The 21,114-nt window shown below is 42.8% G+C and overlaps 1 protein-coding gene and 1 pseudogene across 3 annotated transcripts in view; both read left to right on the forward strand.

The window, feature by feature from the left end:
- The first annotated feature begins 4,086 nt into the window (after positions 1 to 4,086).
- METTL24 (methyltransferase like 24) overlaps positions 4,087 to 21,114 on the forward strand; it is a 116,762-nt gene continuing 99,734 nt past the window's right edge. The window contains exon 1 of one of the 2 annotated variants that reach the window (XM_030928137.1): positions 4,087 to 4,417. In XM_030928137.1, the coding sequence (XP_030783997.1) occupies positions 4,100 to 4,417 (318 nt within the window). In that variant the 5' untranslated portion in view covers positions 4,087 to 4,099. The remainder of the gene's footprint in view (positions 4,418 to 21,114) is intronic. The other variant, XM_030928138.1, reaches the window with a different exon arrangement.
- Positions 8,107 to 8,606, forward strand: LOC104664501 (annotated as a pseudogene). The gene has a single exon (XR_748281.2). The product of XR_748281.2 is annotated as a 60S ribosomal protein L32 pseudogene (transcript).

Genomic DNA, 21,114 nt, shown 5'->3' on the forward strand with positions numbered 1-21,114 from the left:
TTTCTCTCACACTGCACATCTGCTCCATCAGATCATTTATAAAGATGTCCATCACAGCATTGTTTATAAAAATGAAAAACTGGTAATTATCCAATTGTTCAACAATGGAAGAATGATTAATATGGTACATGTTGTAGTTAACAGGTTACTATTTAAGGACATTTTTCTTATGGAAAATTTCAAATATGCTCAAAAATAAAGAGCTGTGAACCCATCATCTAGCTACAACAATGATCAACTCACAGTCATTCTTGCTTCATTTACACTCCCACTTCTCTCCCATCTCCCCACTAGATTGTTGTTAAGCAAATTTCAAACAACATATTATTTAATACATAAACGATATAACATATTATGTTACAAAAGCACATTATAAAGAAATATGTATAATACGATTTCATTTTTTAAAACCATCTACATGTGTAGGATAGCTATATCTGAATCATGTTATGAATGTTGGTATCTTATTTTGCTTGTGTATATTTTCCACAGTGAGCATGTACATAGAGAAAAGGTGATGAGGAGATGGGGGATGTTGATGCCAGACATTCTAACTTCATTCTTTCGTAAATTTGATTACTTTAATTCAGACCAGGTGATATGGTTTGAATGTTTGTCTCCTCCAAATCTTATGTTGAAATGTGACCTCCATTGTTGGAGGTGGGGCCTAGTGGGAAATATTGGATCATGGGGGTGGATCTGACAAATGGCTTAGCACCATCCCCTCTTTGTGATAAGTGAGTTCTTGCTCTATTAGTTCATGGGAGATCTGATTGTCTAAAAGAGGCTGGCAGCTCCTTCCTTTCTCTCTTGCTCCCATTCTCACCACGTGATGCACTGACTCACCCTTTGCCTTCTGCCATGACTGTAAACTTCCTGAGGCCTCACCAAAAGCAGATGCTGGCACTATGCCTCATGTACAGCATGCAGAACCAAGAGCCAATTAAACCTTTTTGTTATAAGTTACTCAGCCTCAGTTATTTCTTTATAGTGACACAAAAAAAGGACTAACACACTGGGTATGTCACATTGTGAGATATAAATAACCATTTGATGGAGGTGAGGATACTGTCGGCTCTGTTTTCTCTTTGGACAGTCTATAATTTAAAATGGCCACATTAGCATCTAGAGTTACAGCAGGTTTTCTCAAATTCCGCTTTCCTGACTTTCTGGGCTGGACAAGTATTTGTTGTGGAAGGCTATATTTTGTATTGGAAGATGCTTAGCCTCATCCCTGGTTAATAGGTACCCATTAGATGCCAGTAGCGTCCCCTAGTGGTAATAACCAAAAACGTCTTCAGACGTTGCCAAATGTCCCCTGGGGAGCAAAACCAACCCTGGTTGAGAATCACTGCACTACAGCAGGTGTCCAAGTTGAAATGCATGTTGTTTAGGAGATTAGAAATGTTCTGTTTTATGCATTTTCCTGGCTAAAACCTCTAGGAGGATGTAATTTGTGATCTGATGAAAGCTGCTATTGTGGTTTACTGACCTGCTTGTTTAATTAACCAACCTATGACACAGTGGTTAATGATTATCTGCATTTTTGAGACACATCCAGAAAGGACTGAGACAAGTTCAACTCTATAAGAAAAGCAAAGGTCGTGAATGAAAGCTTGCTTGTCAGCTACAACAGTGATCCATTAGATTTGCCTCTTCAGCCCACAGACTGACCCATTTTACTATTCATTATCATCCACAACACAGGAAAATACTGTGTGGAAGTTAAAAATAGATTTCTTCCAGAAAATTGATGCTACATACATATAAACAGTTCCTTTTTATTAGTAATAAACACATAGACACAAACACAACTGCAAAAGATAAAAGGCTATTTAAATATTCCATGTGATTTGAAATTTTTTCCATAATGAAAACATTTTATTAGAGAACTGTAGAAATGAGATAAAGGAAAATATGAGGTCATCCTGCCCATTCTTTTCCAGAACTACACTGTTTTGTATGCACCCCCACTCCATCCTCCACCCCCAGCCCAGAGTCTTATTAAATATCCCCATTTTAATAATATAAAATACTGCTTATACTTCCCCCCACCCCCAGAGAGAAACTCAACAGAGGAGCAGAGGGTACACCCTAGTGGCACCATGATCTTTAAAAGATTACTTCTCTAGTTAGCGGCACTGTGTTGACTGCATAGAAAATAAAATTTCCAATAAAGTCTACACCAGACATTTCCAATCCAGGTTTGTCAAGCACCCTACAAACTCTTATACATATTAACAGAGTTCATTTCTTGATGCTTAATGGTTATTTTCTTGAAATTATTGGGTACTCTGAATTCCTGAGAATACTGTATAAATTATTTGTAAATTTCCTTATACTTTATCTTTGCCCACTTTGGAATCAATGCTTACCTTTTCTTTTTCATGACAACATCCAGGATTTTCTTTAATGGTAAATTTAAAAAAAGTACTACTGAGACCCTTCTGTGAGCCAGGTATTATTTGGGCATGAAATGTATAATATTTTATGTAACATTTATAATCCTGCCATATATATAGGTCTGCTTATTGATAGGAAAACAGAAACTCAGAGAGGTCCAGTACTTTGTTGAAAGTCTCATAGTGCTTGAATGGCAGGGTCCTGGTTCAAACACAGTTCAAGTAAATAGTCACAGGATGTGAGGCTGGCTCTCAGTTTGTGTAAGGAAAAACTCGTACTTGTTTAAATTTGTTAAAATAGAATCCATCTGCAATATCCCCTGGACTCATCTAAGAAAAAAGCAAAAGTCAACCCTAATGGAACGTTCAGGATCCTGAGGACCCAGTGTGGCCAGGGGGTGGACTAGATTGGGTGGAGATATTTTGTTAAATGTAGAGAAACAGCCCAACTGCTTTGTTCACTAGCAGGGAATAAATTGGGTCTTTCTTAAGCCAGGAAGAGAAGAGGATTTTAGAGATGAGGCCTCCCTACAGAAAATACCCAAAATTCAAAGGAGCAGGGAGGTATGGCTCCGTATTTGTTGTCTCTTGTCCATGCTGTAGGCTGTTACGGGGGAAGAGAATAGGTCCGCAGGCGCAGTCTCCCATGGAAGCATGGAAAATGAAAGAGTAAAGCAAGGAAAAAAGGAAAAGTGACCACAGCTTAAAAAATTCTAAACCCAAACTCAAACCTAAAACCCAAACCCACCCCAACTGGGTTGTGGGAAAGGATTCTACTAACAGTTGAAAATGGAACATCCACCACTGGACTTCAGGCTGTGAGAGTTCAGTCTGATTAATTAAGGTCAAGGTGGGGATGGAAATACCAGCTGGGGAGCATTTTGCCGAAAGATAAATTTGTCCCTCTGTGTTTCTGCGAGACAGCAGGGAGGTGTGTGTTTGGAGCTAAATTAATTTGATTTACATCATGCCATGGTAACTTCTGTTCTCTCCCCACCCCCACCCCCCACCCGCTGTCAGATGTCTTAGCTGGCTTTTTCCCTCTCCTTGCTCACCCCCACACATTTCATAACACGGAAAGAAAGTACGAATTGGCTTCAGGCAGAATTTAGATATAGAATAACTCTAATTTGATTATTCTGCATTGAGTGCTATTCTCTTCTCCCCAATCCCTTCTTTCTTGAGAGAGAGAGAGAGAAGTTGTAAACCCGGGCTTAAGTGCTATTTATTTTTATATTGTGCTTAATGGTGCAAACTGCTTGACTGTTCCTTGTATGCTCACCTACCCTCCTCCTGTGTTTCTCCAACAACACTAATATCAGAAAATGAAGCTATGGCCCGGGATCCCGTTAGGAATGCGCTTTTTCTGGCCCTATATCTTTCAGCTCCGTCAGGCTTTGGAGGCCAGGGCGGAGGGCACCTCTTGAGGGACCCTGCACAACCGGGCCCTGGCACCTCCGGAGGGACGGAGAGGGCGCCCTGTTACCGCGCTCGGCCCACCACCCTTCCAGCGGCGGGGCGCGCTCGGCAGGGCAGGATAAGGTTACGCCGAGGCTTCCTCGGTCGGGAGGGAGGGAGGCGGGTCTGAGCCCGCGCCCCGGCCCGCGGGGGAGTTCCCACAGTTGGCCGCTCTGGCCTGCGGGGCTACATCCCTGCTGCCGGCCAGGCGCGGCCCGCGGGACCACAAGGGTAGCGCCATGGCCCGGGAGAGGCCTCCCGGGAGGGGCTGCGGCGCCCTGCGCCGGTGTCTACTCGGGGCCGCGCTGTTGCTCGGCCTGCGGTTGTGCGCAGAGCTGCGGCGCGCCGGGCCCGGGTCCCCAGTCCGCAGCGCCCTGCCGGGCCTGGCCTGGCGGCCACCTGGGCCGCACCTGCAGCCTGCGCCGGGCTCGCCGCGTGGCGCCAGCAGGAGGCAGGTGACCTACGTGCGCAGCGGGCGCCGGGCGCCGCCGGGGGGCGGCGGGAGCGGGACGCCGGAGCCTGGCTGCTGTGCCCCGCGCGGGCGCCCCCGCCGGAAGGTCAGTTGCAAAGCCGTCGGTCTTGGGCCTGGGACCAGAATCCCCCTCCCGACCCCACTACGGAGCCCGGCGCTCGGGTCCCGCAGGTCGCCCCGCGGGGACCTCCGGAGGCTTCCGCTTCTTCCCCCTGTGCTCTCTTAGGCGGCTCCACAGGTTGCATCCTTCACTGCCCAATAGACTGAAGTGCGGCCGAGGGGGGTTCATTCACTATTCAGCCAGTACTTGTTGGGCGTCGCCGTGGCCGGGCGCCCTTCTGGGCTCCGCGCATCCGGCGAAGAAGGACGGAGCCCTGTTCTTACGGAGGGTACATTTTAGTAGGGGAGAGTTTGCGTGATAGGCAGGGAAAGGGAAAGGAAGGCGTTGCGGCTGCCATTCGTGTGCTGTGCTGCTCCCAGCCTTCCGCTCGAGGCCTGGACAGAGCTGGGTGGGTATCGCCGTGAATGGCCTGTCCACGCCACTGCCGTCATCTCACTGAAGATCCACCAGCTGGCCGAATTTCCCTGGAGTCCCATTCCAGGCGTTGGCTGGGGTCTTGGAGGCTGGCGCCCGGTGAGAAGCCGAGCACCCAGCCCCACTTAATGAGAAGTTAATTGGATCCTCGAGGACCCAAGTAATAACCTGGGTTTGTCTTATAATTCTCGACCGTGTTGTGCTTCCTACCTCATTAACTTATTGGCTCACACCTAATTGATTAGTCCAGTTTTAGCCTCTGATTGTTAAGGTTTTGGGTTCATCTCCTTTTTGGAGCTCGGTAATTTGCATCGTACATGGAAATGAAAAGAACCACAGGTATGAGCTCTCCTCATCCTTTTACTCATCAACTCCTGCTTCCAGCCTCAACCACGTTCTCAAAAGCAGCTACTTTCCGTTGCCCGGCTATCCGTCGTATCTTTTAGACATCTCCCCCACCTCCACTCTGCTTCCCGCCACCAGTCCTGGAGGGGAGGGAACAACTCTTCCTTTGCCTCGCTTCTGTCTTCGGCTGCCCAGTGCTAGCCTACTTTTCAGCACCACAGCCCAGCACTGCTGCCGCGGCTTCCCTTCCTCGCTTCCTTTGGGCCTCGCCCTCCGTCTTTCTACACCACTGCTGTTCCTTGCTGGGCCATCAGTGCTAACTTCCTGGATAAACTGAAATACCTTTTTCTATCTCGCAAACCTCACCTCCTATGTAAAGTCTTCATTAGCTCTTCCAGAAGAAAGCAGCCACTTCCTCTCCAAGTTCCTAACTCACTGTCCGTGACACCATGTTAAACATTCAGCACAGTTTTGCCAAGGGCTTACCAGGTAGGCATGAGATGCTGGAGGCACAAAACGAGTTCAGATTCTGGTGTAGGAGGCTCTTAGCATAGGCATCCGGTGATTTCCAAGCCTATAATTGAGCCTTCAGCTCTGCCTGGGGAGTCAAGAAAGGCTGCTCAAGGCGGCGGACATTTGACCTACAGTGTAATGTTTCTTTCTTTCTTTTTTTTTTTTTTTTGAGCCGGAGTCTTGCTCTGTCGCCCAGGCTGGAGTACAGTGGCTTGATCTTGGCTCACTGCAACCTCTGCCTCCCGGGTTCAAACGATTCTTCTGACTCAGCCTACCGGGTAGCTGGGATTACAGGCATGCACCACCACGCTGGCTAATTTTTGTATTTTTGTAGAGATAGGGTTTCACCATGTTGGCCAGGCTAGTATCGAACTCCTAACCTCAAGTGACCCACCCGCCTCAACCCCCCAAAGTGTTGGGATTACAGGTGTGAGCCATGCGCCTAGCCAACAGTGTGATGTTTCTTAAGAGTGGGACTTCTTTTATTCCCCTGTGGATGTCCTCAAATGTCCCATCCTTGACACCCTCAACCCCGCCCTGCAGTTTTCCTTTTAGATTCACTCAGCATCTGTTGTTTCTGCTGTCACCTGTCAAAGAATTACTCTTAACTCTTTGTCTCTACCTCAGACAACAATACTGATGGCTGGAGCCTGTCCTACAAAGGACAGGTTTGGAATGCGTAGACTCAGTGGGGCTCTGGAGGGGAGGTTCACACCCATCCTCACTAGGAGCTTGGAGGCTGCGCCAGTGATTCAGGCTGGAGATGGGGGTGGCTTGCTGTGGTAGGTGTGGAGGTGGTGAGAAGTGGTTGGTTTCTGGATGTGTTTGGAAGGTGGATGAGGAGGAGCAGTTATTTCTCTCTTGTTTGTTTTGTTTGGGGGATAGATGGAAGGCAGGAATTAGGTTTTAGCCACGTTAAGTTTAAGATACCCTTCAGGCATGCACGTGAAAATGTCAAATAGGCAGCCGGACGTGTAAGTCCAGAGCTTGGAAGAAATGTCCAGGATGAAGGTGGTGATTTGAGAGTCATCCAAGTACAAGTGGCACTAAAACTGAGAGATTGTATGTGGTCATCTAGGAAGTGAGTGTGGCTAACAAAGAGAAGCAATCCGAGCCTGTGGCCTGGGGCTCAGTTTTATTAAAATTAAATTAGGGAAAAAAGTAAAGGAAATGTTTAGCTTTGTGCCTGGCATGTTTAGCTCTCAATAATGGTAGCTTTGCTTTCTACAGTCTGCCCCAGCTTTTTAGCCTCAGCCAGTCTCCAAATGTCATTCACTGTAACCTACAAAGGTGGCTTATGCTGACTCCTCTACCTGCAAGGCCCCATCCCCCTTTCTTATGACTCCTGACCTTTTCATCCTTGGACATTCCTCAAGTCAAGGTTCATAGCCCGGAAACCTTCCCATAGCAACCCTGCTTCATGCTGACCCCTCCCCCACTTGGAATGACAACAGAAAGAGTCTGATTTGTGCATTGCTTTGTACAAGTTGAGTCCTGATAATCCATTTTGGATGGAATGTTTTGTCTCCACAGTTGTTCTTGATGGGAAGGATTGCATTTCCCATAGTGATCCCTAGTAAATGTTTACTCCTGAGACCCCAATATGTGAAAGTATAAGAATCTTACTATTTCAGCCCATTCAGTAACTATAAATGTCTTTGGTTAAAAATTTATAAGAAATAAATGAGCCTTTTGCTATTTCTAAAATATTAAGTTTTTGGCATCCTAAGGTAAAAATTTTCTTAGATTTCCTTCTCCCTAGCTATTATTTTCAGGATATACATCTAACCTCCCCAAATCCCTAGATAGTGATGATCTTGAATTTGTTTTATTCTCCCATTATTTCACAGTTGAATTAAAATATTCCTTAAAACTATAGAAAGATCAGTTATCTAATCCATCCTCCCACTTCTGGGAACAGAGCTCAATAACCCCATATCTCTCTAGGGACAAATCTTGTTTCTTTTCAGCCTCACTGTCACTACATCAAGACAGCAGTGTAATATAAGCTGAATGTACCATTAAGTAATTGAAATAAAATTAGAAAGCTATTTGTTAGACTCCTTGGATCATAGTGTATTTAGATTTTGTTTGTTGAGAATACAGATCAACAACACTCTTAGGTTCTTGGTTACTTTGCCCCAGGCACCTCCCAGATTGATAAAGGAGAAAAAGTTCCATTCTATTTTGAGGACAACTTTCTGGGTAGATGAAAACCTGCATGAAATAATTGGGTTGCCAAGTATTTCTTGTTACTCTGCTTCCATACCAGGTGTTAGAGGCACCAAAATTCTGCCACTTTAATCATAGCTTATGCTCCTCTTAAAGAAAACAATCTACTATAAAAAAGAGTAGCCCTTCTGTCTTCCTCGGCGCTGCCTATGGAGGTGGCAGCCATCTCCTCCTCGGCATCATGGCCGCCCTCAGACCCCTTGTGAAGCCCAAGATCGTCAAAAATAGAACCAAGAAGTTCATCCCGCACCAGTCAGACCGATATGTCAAAATTAAGCGTAACTGGCGGAAACCCAGAGGCATTGACAACAGGGTTCGTAGAAGATTCAAGGGCCAGATCTTGATGCCCAGTATTGGTTATGGGAGCAACAAAAAACAAAGCACATGCTGCCCAGTGGCTTCCGGAAGTTCCTGGTCCACAATGTCAAGGAGCTGGAAGTGCTGCTGATGTGCAACAAATCTTACTGTGCCGAGATTGCTCACAATGTTTCCTCCAAGAACCGCAAAGCCATCGTGGAAAGAGCTGCCCAGCTGGCTGTCAGAGTCACCAACCCCAATGCCAGGCTGCGCAGTGAAGAAAATGAGTAGACAGCTGGTGTGCACGTTTTCTGTTTAAATAAATGTAAAAACTGCAAAAAAAAAAAAAAAAGAGTAGTGAAGTGAAGTGTAGTCCTAATATAATTCTTTCTTCCCTCATCCCCTTCTTCACAGAGCCATGCAAGAACTAGCTCTAAATATTTTCAGTTCTTTTGACATCAGGGGTTCTAATCTTCAGGCTTTGCGAAATGAGAGCCGATGACAGATGATGGATAAATACTGCCCTTTCTGATTATGCGCACCCTGGAACCTATATATTCTTGTGTATTACAGATTCTTCAAGCATTCTGTCGGGACTCTTCGTCTCCAAATTTCGCGTACTATGCATACATAAAAATATCACTGTGATTTTTTCATCTTCTCTCTGTTTTCTATCTGCATGTGTTTCTGTTTGGGTTTTTTTCTTTCTTAAATGAAACAGACCTTTATTATGATTATGGATAAAGTTCTTTTTGAAGGGATTTATAGAGGACTAGATATGGTCTCCATGATTTATGCTTTTTAATGCAGCTCTTGGGTGGATGTTTTATCTCTTATAGGTTGGCAATCTAACTAAAAAACAGATGCACATACAGGGCTCATTTGCAAAGGAGAGACACTCAGTGGCCAAGCTTCCCGAAAAAATTTCATCTCTCTTATCGGATGTATTTTACTTGACATTTAATATGTTGGATAGAAAAGTGACTTCTGAGTCACAGAGCTCCAGAACCCAGCAATGTGCTGGCTTGGTTCGTTAGTTACAGATCTTTTGGAACCATGTGTCGGGGGGGGGGGGGGGGGGGGGGGGGGGTTGAAAAAAAAGAAGAACTGTTTCCCCTTCTCCTGAAAAACCATATGGCAAAATTTGGTTTTTCTTTCTCATTTCTTGTCATCCTCTTAGTTTTCTAATTCTGTGATTGTCATCAAGAAGAAAGAGGAAAAATGGCACAGGATGCCCCCTGATATATCCAACTGCCTTAGGAGTCCTTACGCTTTACAAAATACTTGAAGGTAGATTTGAATTTCTTGTGAAACATGGCCCAGCAGTAGTTTCCAGCTCTTTAGGTTTTTGTCTGTGTACCTACACTTCTGTTCTTCAGGGAGCAACATTAATCAGTCCTCTCACACTGTCCTTAGGAGGCAAAGCATTTTCATTTTAAACAAAGTCATTGAGGGTAATTGAATAAGCTCCGGCAAGATGTAGGTGTGAAATAGCAGTAGCTTAGTTGCACAAAGAAAAGCAGGTTTTTATTACAACTTTGATGTGTCATGGATGAAGAATAGAGGCCTGCACTTTTTCCAAACCCCGTAGTTCCTCAGAGAGCATTCTGTGGGCAAAGGAACTGCTAATGGAGGCTTGATTGTTTTTCAACCACTGGTGCTGGAGATTTTAGCTTTTTGTGTGTAATTTGTCCCAGTCCATTTTCTCCAAGGAAAAGAATGTCTTGTCAGTTTTCTCAAATAGAATTGAATTTCCTTTTTAGTCTGTGAAGAGAATCAGGTCAAGTAGTTAAACCAAAGACTGTCAAGGCTAGGCATTTGAGGTTTTCCATCTGTGCTGTAATACCTTTGGAGTCCTTGTGTTTCTAAGGAGTTTGGCATGCTTTGTTCTGTGGTTCATAGAAAGTAACATGAGCCTGTTTCACTTACCATAAGACACACACTGAGGGAGGAATCTACCAGCATTGATAAGCTTCTTTTAAAAACACCACTTGGGTCCACTAGATACCTCACGTTAGCTCCATTAATGTCTTATGTTCTGATAAAAAAAAAAAAAAATAGGAAAATTTGCTGTGCAAGAAGCATTTTTATCCTGTTCAAGTGAATGAAAATTGAATTTTAAGAGCCTTATAATCTAGACCCATATGTAATATAAACCAATAGCAAGCTGGGTTGCTAGTTGACTGTTCAGGAGGTAAATTTGGCTCATGAATTTTATTTGAACCACACAGTGTTTTAAGTATTTGAACATAAATATATTTATATGGGGCTTATAGTGAGTCTGGTGAGGTCCAGCTCACCATTCTCTCCATTTACCTCACTTGTCTGATCTCTGAAGCCATTTGAAGTTACAACTATAAGCCAGAGGTTGTTAAAATTAGCAATTATTTTCCTAAAAAGTGACAATCAAGGCTAAGGTTGCTAAGCTCAGTGACAGGGTGGCACATGACTACTAGGTTCAGAAAAGCCAAAGGTCCTTTTAAATTGCTGCCGTTAAGGAAGATGAGTTACCTAAGGCTGGAGCTGGATATTGGGGAGGGTAAGATCATAGGGGAATAGACTTAGTTAATCTAACATTCTTTTGGTTACAAACAGGAACTGGGCTCTAGCCTAACTTAAACAAAAAAGGAAGGAAAAAAGAATTAAAGAATAAACAACTATATGTGCCTATAATAATTAACAATTAAATTTTTTAGAATGAAATTTATTGGGAAACCTTGGGATTTCTCACTGAATTGGAGGAAGAGTTAATGACTGCCATGTGGAAGAGAGAAGGAAAAGGGCTGCTATGGAAATCCCAGCTTTCTGAATCCTTTGATCTTCTCCCTCAAGTGCTATTGCAATACAGCTCACCTCACTGGACTCCAGGGCTTAGTCTCTTTGATATTCACCCTGGATCAGCTGGCTCAGGCCACTTGACCTAAACAAAGGCCAAGGGCCCCTGCCCTGTCCTGAAAGCCATTCTTAGTGAAAAGAGAAACGTTAAGTTACCCTAAGAAGTCCTTGGCATGCCTTAAGTATTCAGTATAATTTTTATGCAGTTTTTCTCTTAGGTTTTTGTTTTTCTCATGTTTTATTCTAGTATTTCAACCAGCCCTTGGACTTGAGCACCTAGAAACAGAGTATAGGGTAGTTTTGGTTTTACTAATCCTAGACCCTAACATCAATGTGTGTGTGTGTGAATATATGTCTATACCTATTAACTAGCTCTATCTTTCTTTAAACATTAACTATTTCTCTGTCTACATATAGTCTTATAGATAGCCTTATTTCCAAGTAGCATTGGCAACAAGTTGGCACCTTGGGTATACTACTGACATTTTTAATTCATTGAATATATGCCCACATGATCAATGTATATGTAATATTTTTTAAAGTAAAAAGTTATTTGTGAAGACGTTTATTAATTTTTTAATTTTTTTTTTTTTTTTTTTTTTTTTTAGAAATAGGGTCTTGCTTTGTTGCCCAGACTGGGGTGCAGTGGCACGATCATGGCTCACTGCAGCCCCGACCTTCCAACTCAGGCCTCCCAAGTAACTGGAACTACAGCACTGTCGCCCAGGCTGGAGTGCAGTGGTGCAATCTCGGCTCACTGCAACCTCTGCCTCCTGGGTTCAAGCAATTCTCCTGCCTCAGCCTCCCAAATAGCTGGGATTACAGGCACCCACCACCACACCCAGCTAATTTTTTGTATTTTTAGTAGAGATGGGGTTTCACTCTGTTGGCCAGGCTGGTCTCAAACTCCTGACCTTTTGATCTGCCTGCCTCAGCCTTTCAAAGTGCTGGGATTACAGGCATGAGCCACTGTGCCTGGCCTAATTTTTTATTTTATTTTATTTTGTAGAGACAGGGTCTCACTATGTTGCCCAGGCTGGCCTTGAACTCCTGGGCTCAAGCGATCCTGCCACCTTGGCCTCCCAAAGTTTTGGGATTACAGATGTGAGCCACCACACCTGACCCCCATTTTGAGGACTTTTAGTAGAGAACCTAAGTATCAGTATTTAGCCATGATCCCAATTAGGGTTCTCAAACCAAAGTCTCATATTCTTTGATTTTTTTTTTTTTCTGTCATGCATAGTTACCTCGCAGGAAAAAAAGAAAAGAAAATTTCTTCAGGGCATGTGAATATTCACAGCCCCCCTTGCAATGGGCTAGCCTGGGATTCTTTAATGCATGATTATTTCTGTATCAGTTAGGGCTCTCTGGGTTGCAAGTGACAGACCCAACTGAAAGTAGTACAAACAGGGATTGATTGAAACCCTACTGGAGAGAAAAAGAAGAGCTGCAGGCACCAGGAAGGCCCTGGAAGTTGATTATGACTAAAATGAGCACTGAAGACCTTAGTTATCCATTAGGCACTACCACAGATATAGTGAGTATTTACTATTCTTTTTGGACACACCTTTGAATATCTTTCCTGTGTGTGAGGAATTCTCTTCCTTTCTAAGAAACAAAACAAAAAAATCATTGCCACTTGTTTTTGCACCCAAAGTGCATTCATGTGACCTAGGCTTCACTATTTAGATACACCTGCATGAGAGTTTGGATTGTACCCTACAGATGCAAAGCAGGTGCATGAGGGCCACAGAGTAGCTCAGTGGCCGAGATTCTAGCAGAGGCCTCCAGAGCTCAGGGTGGTGTCCATGCCCAGCAGTGAGGCTATGTCATCTACACTGGCATGTCTGGAGATGGTGTTTCTGTTGAGATTCTGTAAACTAATAAATCTTTAATCAATCCTTTTCTGCTTAACTAGCCAGAGTACTTTCTATTGTTTACAACTCAGAACCTTGGCAGACCAATAAATTGGAGCTGGCAGTTTGGAAGGTTACAACTGTAACTTTTCCTTTTCAATTTTGCTTAGGTCTATTTAATACAGATTTTGGAACACAGTGATCACTTGGGGGCCCAAGTGAACTATGGGCGGAAGGACCTTTCCCTGACAAGATAATAACATTTTATTTCAGATACTAAATTACACGAATCTGTTAACTTATTACTAGATCAACTCAATTTAATCAACACCAAGCCCTTTTTCATGGCACCGTGTGCCTGAGGCATTGGGTGAGAGGGGCCAGTTTATGCTGTGGTCACAAACAATGCTCCGGGCTCATGCTAGCAGAGGTTTATTTCTGCCTTTGCCAGATATCTGTTGCGGGTGGGGGGGCGCTGCTTTGTGCTGTCACTGCATCTCTCTGGACCCCAGGCTAGCAGTGCAGCTGCCATCTGGAACATTGCTGGTCACCTTGGCAGAGGGTGAATGCTCTGGAGGATCTTTGCATGGCATTGTTAAAAGCTCTAGCCTGGAAGCAACACACGTTACATCTGCTCACAATCCAGTGCTCAGAGCCAGTTGCTCAGTCCCACCCAATGCTAGAGGGACCATCCTGCTGTGTGCCATAGTCAGAGAGTTGGAGATGGGTGGCAAGCAATGCCAATGGTCACCACAGTATAGTAACCCTTCAATCATCCGTGTCTAAATGGACATCATCTAGGTCATGTTTCACGTTCACTGTTTGGGATGGCTCACTGAATCTGCATATTTGACAGTACTGAATACAGCACGGGAGCCTGTTTTCAGGGGACCGAGATCTAAAATGAAGCAGATACCTGAATTTAGCAGAACAGTGAAATAAAACAAGACTCCATTTACATCTTATAAACAGTGCCGTGGTGCATCCTGCAGTTTGTTAAATGCAATGATTCTTGTTGACATTGTTTATGTTAGATTCTTTGCAAAGAACAGGGGTGGAATGATGGTCTGCTGGTCTTCTTCTCTAGAGGGGTGGAATAAAGCAAATTATTTGAATAAATAAAGCCTTGAGTGTAAATGGGCCAAAAGCCTCTGATGAGATGAATCCAACTCCATGTCAGTCCGTCTTCATGGCCATCACTTACTCATTTGTAGTTGGAGCTGGCTGAATGACTTCCAAACATGTTTTCAGAATCCGGCCCTAAATCAGAGGCAATATTCGTGTTTTACAGCATTTGCTATTGTGCACAATGCAACAGCAAGTCATTTTAGTTTATTTTTCGTGTACTTTGACTAGAGCACAATCACTTAAAAATCCCGTTTAGCAAAATACATGCTCATTGAGCTCAGGGTAATTAGGCCATAGAAGGAGGTCTCTTCCTTCAGCAGTTTCAGGAGTAGCACATGGGAGAAGTCAGTGAAAGTAATACATGGGATCTTGGAGTCCTGTTTACATGGTTTTACAAATTTCATGAAAATACTTCAGTCTGGTGCAGCTTCATCTATAAGATGGGCTTATATTTTCATATTTGCAGTCAGCAGTTTAAATTCTGCTCTCCTGCTTACTGAATAGGGACAAGTGGCATATCCTTTCTGAACTTGAGTTTCTTCCTTTGAGCAAACGTTACTAATACTTAACTCACAGGTTGTTGTGAAGATGAAACGAGAGCAGGTAGGTGAAAGCACCTTGCAGGTGTTCACATGGAAAGAGTTCAGTCAATGAATATGGTCTGTGTTCAGCCATGTGTTTCCAGCTGGGGCACTGGCCTGTGAGTACCAAAAACGTGTCGATGTGTGTGCTTGTGGTGGGTAAAGCCCAATATTCATTGCCATTTTTAATATTTCTTTTATTATTCTTGAAACGTAACGCATATATAATATGCTCAGGGATCAGAGGAGTTGGAATTTTTCTTTTTAATCTGAAATAAAAGCTAGCCATAACTAGTACATTTTTGTTAGTGTTTGTATTATAAATGTATTCCCCATATAACTCATTTATTATGAAATTGTTAAGGCTTATTGTTCACATTAGTTTGTGATTTTTTTTCTCTCAAAACTAATTACAAATATCTTTTACAACATGCTGTTCTATGGATTTTGGTCTATAGTAGGATTGACAGTATAAATGGGATTCTAGGCTTTTGAAATACCATTTTCCCTCAAAAGAATGTTTACAAATTTCCTATTAACTGGGTCACTTACTACCACTCTGTTACCTCTTTAGTTCAAGGGAGGACAGTTGGAGTAATTGTGGGTTAAAGAGCTAATTGCTAAATTGTTTTTCTGGTCTTGTCTTCTACATTTTAGTCAATTAAGTGCATATTATTATACTTTATATGCATTTTAAAGATAAATTCAATCAACACAATAAACAAAGTCTAAGTATCCGTGCTGCTTATGGTTTTATGCGGAATATAATTCCTTCAAAGCAGCTTATAATTTAAGAGTGAGGTAGGAGGGGCCTACTGTACTAGGAGAGTTGCATATATTCTTTCATTTAATTCTCAAAACAAAACTGTGAGGTAGGAATTGTTCTCATTTTGCAGACAGGGCAGTCAGGGCTCAACACTTTAATAAATTTGGGCAAGACACAGCTATAAAGGATGAAATGAAGGTTTAAACTAAAAATCCCTGCTTTTTTCTATATTTGCCTGCTGAGAAGGGAGCTAACAACCAATTCTCATATACAGTGAATTCTTTACCAGATAAAAATTAAAATCTTGTAAACAAGAGGCACCACAAAGTTAACAGACAAGGGATAGTCTGGGAGAGGATATCTGTAATATATAGCACCAATAAAAGATCAATATCCAAAATTTTGAAAGAATGCCAACAAAGTGAAAAAGAAAACTGAACAGAAAAATAAATGAGAAATCAGTCAGGGATTAATAGAAGAGGAAACCTGAAAGTCAAAAAAATATATATTTACATATAATGCTGATTAATAAGAAGGGAAAGAAAATCAAAACACAGTGAGATTCTATTTCACCTCCATCATACTGGAAAAAACACAAATGTCTGATTGAAAAAAAAAGGATTGCCGGGCGCGGTGGCTCAAGCCTGTAATCCCAGCACTTTGGGAGGCCGAGACGGGCGGATCATGAGGTCAGGAGATCGAGACCATCCTGGCTAATACGGTGAAACCCCGTCTCTACTAAAAAATACAAAAAACTAGCCGGGCAACGAGGCGGGCGCCTGTAGTCCCAGCTGCTCGGGAGGCTGAGACAGGAGAATGGCGTGAACCCGGGAGGTGGAGCTTGCAGTGAGCCGAGAGCCGGCCACTGCACTCCAGCCTGGGCAGCAGAGCAAGACTCCGTCTCAAAAAAAAAAAAAAAAAAAAAAAAAAAAAAAAAAAAAAAAAGAAAAAAAAGGATTGATGGCCATATGCGCTGGCTCATGCCTGTAATCCCAGCACTTTGGGAGGCTAAGGCGGGTGGATCGGTTGAGGTCAGGAGTTCGAGACCAGCCTGACCAACACGGTGAAACTCTGTCTCTACCAAATACACAAAAATTAGCTGGGTATGATGGCACATGCCTGTAATCCCAGCTACTTGGGAGGCTGAGGCAGGAGAATAGCTTGAACCCAGGAGGCGGAGGTTGCAGTGAGTCACAATCGTGCCATTGCACTCCAACCTGGGTGACAGAGTGAGACTCCATCTCAAAAAAAAAAAAAAAAAAAAAAAAGGATTGAGAATAATGTAGGGACAAAGGAACTGGTTATTTCACTGCATCATCCAAAGTAACTTCCTATCCCTACTCCTCCAATATAGTCTCTCATTTTCTCCATAGCACGACCACTCTCTGACAGTTTTTTCTTGCTTTAACATTTGTTTGCAGTCTCATCCCCCAGGAAGGCAGGGAGCTCATCTGTCTTACTCACCACAATATCCCCAGTGACTATGACAGTTCTGGCACATAGTAGGTTCTCAGGAAATACTGGCTGAAAGAATGGTTGTTTCTATCACTGGGGGACTAGACCAATGGGTTCGAGGAACAGCTGGATCTTTCAAGCGCTACTTCAAAGTCCATTTGAGGTGTCTAATTTCTGAATCAGGGTATTGCATTACAAACTCTCTACATAGATAACCCAGCATTCACTTTGCTTCAGATAACAGGGGCTGCAGAATAGAAGTTGAGAACCATATGTAGCTTATGTACGGGCCCATAAGCTAAGAATGGTTTCTGCAGATGAACATTTGTAATCAGTTTGATGTTAGGATAAACTAAGTTTGTTTTTTGTTTTGTTTGTTTTTATTTCAGGTTCAGGGGTACATGTGCAGGTTTGTTACGTAGGTAAACTTGTCTCATGGGGGCTTGTGGTACAGATTATTTCATCACCCAGGTACTAAGCCTGGTACTGAATAGTTATTTTTTCTGCTCCTCTCCCTCCTCCCACCCTCCACCCTCAAGTAGGTCCCAGTCAGTGTCTATTGTTCTCTTCTTTGTGTCTATGAGTTCTCATCATTAGTTCCCATTTACAAGTGAGAGTATGCAGTATTTGGTTTTCTGTTCCTGTATTAGTTTGCTATGGGTAATGGCCTCCAGCTCCATCCATGTTCCTGCAAAAGATATGATCTTGTTCTGTTTTACGGCTGCATAATAGTCCATGGTGTATAGGTACCACATTTTCTTTATCCGGTCTGTCACTGATGGGCATTTAGGTTGATTCCATGTCTTTGCTATTGTGAATAGAGCTGCAATGAACATTCATGTGCATGTGTCTTTATGGTAGAGTGATTTATATTCTTCTGGGTACATACCCAATAATGGTTTTGCTGGGTCGAATGGTAGTTCAGCTTTTAGCTCTTTGAGGAATCACCACACTGCTTTGCACAATGGTTGAACTAATTTACACTCCCACCAACCGTGTATAAATGTTCCCTTTTCTCCACAACCTTGCTAGCATCTGTTACTTTTTGACTTTTTAATAATAGCCTTCTTACTGGTGTGAGATGGTATCTCATTATGTTTTTGATTTACATTTCTTTACTGATCTGTAATATCGAGCTTTGTTTTTTCCATATACTTGCTGGCTGCGTGTAAATCTTCTTTAGAGAAGTGTCTGTTCATGACCTTTGCCCACTTTTTAATAGGGCTGTTTTTTTCTTATAAATGCAAGTTCTTTATAGATGCTGGGTATTAGACCTATGTCAGATGCATAGTTTGCAGACATTTTCTCCCATTCTCTACAGGTTGTTTGCTAACTCTGTTGATGGTTTCTTTTGCTATGCAGAAACTCTTAAGTTTAACTAGATCCCATTTGTCAATTTTTGCTTTTGTTGTGTTTGCTTTTGGTGTCTTTGTCATGAAGTCTTTGCTCTTTCCTGTGTTCAGGACAGTATTGCCTAGGCTGTCTTCCAGGGTTTTTATAGTTATAGGATTTACATTTAAGGCTTTAATCCATCTTTAGTTGATTTTTGTATATGGTATAAGGAAGAGGCCTAGTTTCAGTCTTCTGTGTATGGCTAGCCAGTTGTGCCAGCACCGTTTGTTGAATAGGGAGTCCTTTCCCCATTGCTTGGGAAACACTAATTTGGGGTATGTACATTCCAGGTATATACCCCAGTGGAAAAAAATGCTATCAATAAATTTCATTCTTCTCATTAACAGATCTGTATTACTAAAAATTGTGCACAATTATTATTTTTTGAATTTCATCCATAAAAGTTATAGAAATTTCTCTTTTTATATAAGTACCTATTTATTAATAATATTCTTGATTTTGCTTCTTGGCTCACAAAGTTTAAAGTATTTACTGTGTGGCTTTTTTCAGAAAATTTTTGTCAACCCCTGCTACAGAAGTGGCCTCAAGGCCCTTTAGCTGTGACTGTTGCAGGAGGATGGGTGAGAAAAACTTCAGTGGACCCAGTCATGTCCAGGAGACTCTCGTGCTAGAGTTTTTTCATCTGCAGCTTGAGAACAGTCCTTGACTTCCACAGGGCACTGAGAATGTTTTGGGACTTTATGACCATTCCTAGGAATGGCACCGCAAAGTCTTGAAGGTCATGAGTCCATTGTCATGCAGTGAACATTAAAGTGGTAAATCTTGGATTTGCCTCCTACTCCCTGTTACCCACCCTTTATAACATAACTGTTGCATTGTTGGGCAGATTATAGTATGAAAGGCAGGTGATCGCATCTCTTCCAGCTTCTGGGGTCACCCTTTCCCCTAATACTTAAAATGGCTTGAGCCATGTACTACAAGTTCAGTACCTTTTCTTCCCTCCAATATTCTGATAATAATGGGGCTTACCTGTTCTGGTCATCTCTCTTTGAATTCTTGCTGCTAGCTCAGTGTTTCACCTCTGGCCACTGCTGTCTCCTCTTTGCTCTGCACTGCCCACTTCTCTAATCTTCCAGAGTGACACCAACACAGGGCTTACTGAAGGTCTCAGGGAAAAGGAGGAAGATAACAATGTGGTTCAAAACAGAAATCAACTAAAACTAAAGTTTTCTTGGCCATTGGGATTTCTTACAGGCTGTCTTTTCTTCTTAGGCCCCTGCTCCATTGTTCTGCCTTCTCTTATCTACACATCAATCCCTTTTCCATTTTCAAGCCTTCAACACCCCTACTCCCTACCTGGCTCTAGCAAATAAATGTCATTTTCTTCCTCAGGCAATTTAGCTTCCTCTGTTTTCCCCTTTCCTTCCAGGCCTGTCCTAGACGTGAATTATGCCACTCTGGCAGAAGGCAGAATTGGCTGCAGTGAGTGTTTGTTTTCAATAATCCTGTTTCTCCTTTCCTCTCTACTATTAGACAGTCCATAAAATGTGCTCAGCACAGTGCCTTGTGCATAGGAATCACTCATTATATGTTCATTGTTCTTATTATTAAGAGGATTGTGCCAACTTAGGCCCAGTGCTGGTCCCCTCATCCTAACTATGGCTACTGCAGTGTTATGGTACAGGAGAAATATATTATTAGTGGTACTTTGAGAGCAGCTATATATTGCTTCATGCAGAACCCCTTTTTCCCTTTCTACCTGTCTTCATTTTCTCCTTTGGCTTTTGGGGTTCCTTGTGAACTGTATTTATTTCTGTCTGCCATGGAAATTGGTACACAGAGGGTGATGACATAAACTTTAGGGTTCAAAAGTGCCCAGAAATGACCCAGCAATTGCATTCCAGGTATATACCTAAAATAACTGAAAACATGTTTACACAAAACGTGTCCATGAATATTCATATTGTCATCTACCAAAAGTTGGAAACCATCCAAATGTCTATCAGCTGATGAATGGGTACACAAGATGTGGTATACCCATACAGGGGAAACTTATTCAGCTATAAAAAGGAATGAAGCACTGATATATGCGACAACATGGATGAACCTTGAAACCTAATGCTAAGTAAAAGCAATCACAAAAGGCCACATATTGCATTACTCATTTTTTAATGAAATGTCCAGAACAGGCAAATCTAGAGAGACAGAAAGTAGATTAGTGGTTGCCAGAGGCTGGGGGTAGAGGGGAAGGGGAAGCAACTGCTGCTAGGAATGGAGTTTCTTTTTGGGGTGATGAAAGTATTCTGGAATTAGATAATGGTGTCAGTTGCACAAGCTGTATATATACCAAAAGCCACAGTGAAATGGTAAATTTAAAATAGTAAATTTTGTGGCATGTGAATTATATCTCCGTTTTTAAAAAATGTTTAGAAGCCCATGGAATGCATGACAGGTGTGAAAGTACATGATTTTCTCTGTTCAGATAAAGAGAAATGAACTGTGAGCGCACCCTGGGACCTCAGCCTGATGGTACTCACTTCTGGGCACAGGCGTGTTCAGCAGAAATGTGGAGCCCACATGCTGGCTTCTCTAGGTAGCACCTGGCTTGGCCTCTCAGGAATCTTCTTCTGGCTGCTGGTGAACTTCATGGTGCTCCCTCTCCCAACAGCTCCCCAGGCGTGGCAGGTGCATTGCAGAATCAGATACACACAGCCCTGCATTAGAAACATAGGAGCTTGCTGTTTGCCAGAGCAGAGAGAGCCTCAAGCTGCCATCACTGTGAGCCTGCTGACCTCCTAGTGTATTAGCTTTTTGCACAAAGTACTGATACTGACCACCAGGGTTGTCAAAAGATGTGGCCAGGAAGCTGTCAGCCCATTGCACCTC

This window comes from Rhinopithecus roxellana, chromosome 4 (assembly GCF_007565055.1).
Source record: "Rhinopithecus roxellana isolate Shanxi Qingling chromosome 4, ASM756505v1, whole genome shotgun sequence".
Classification (NCBI taxonomy): Eukaryota; Metazoa; Chordata; class Mammalia; order Primates; family Cercopithecidae; genus Rhinopithecus; species Rhinopithecus roxellana.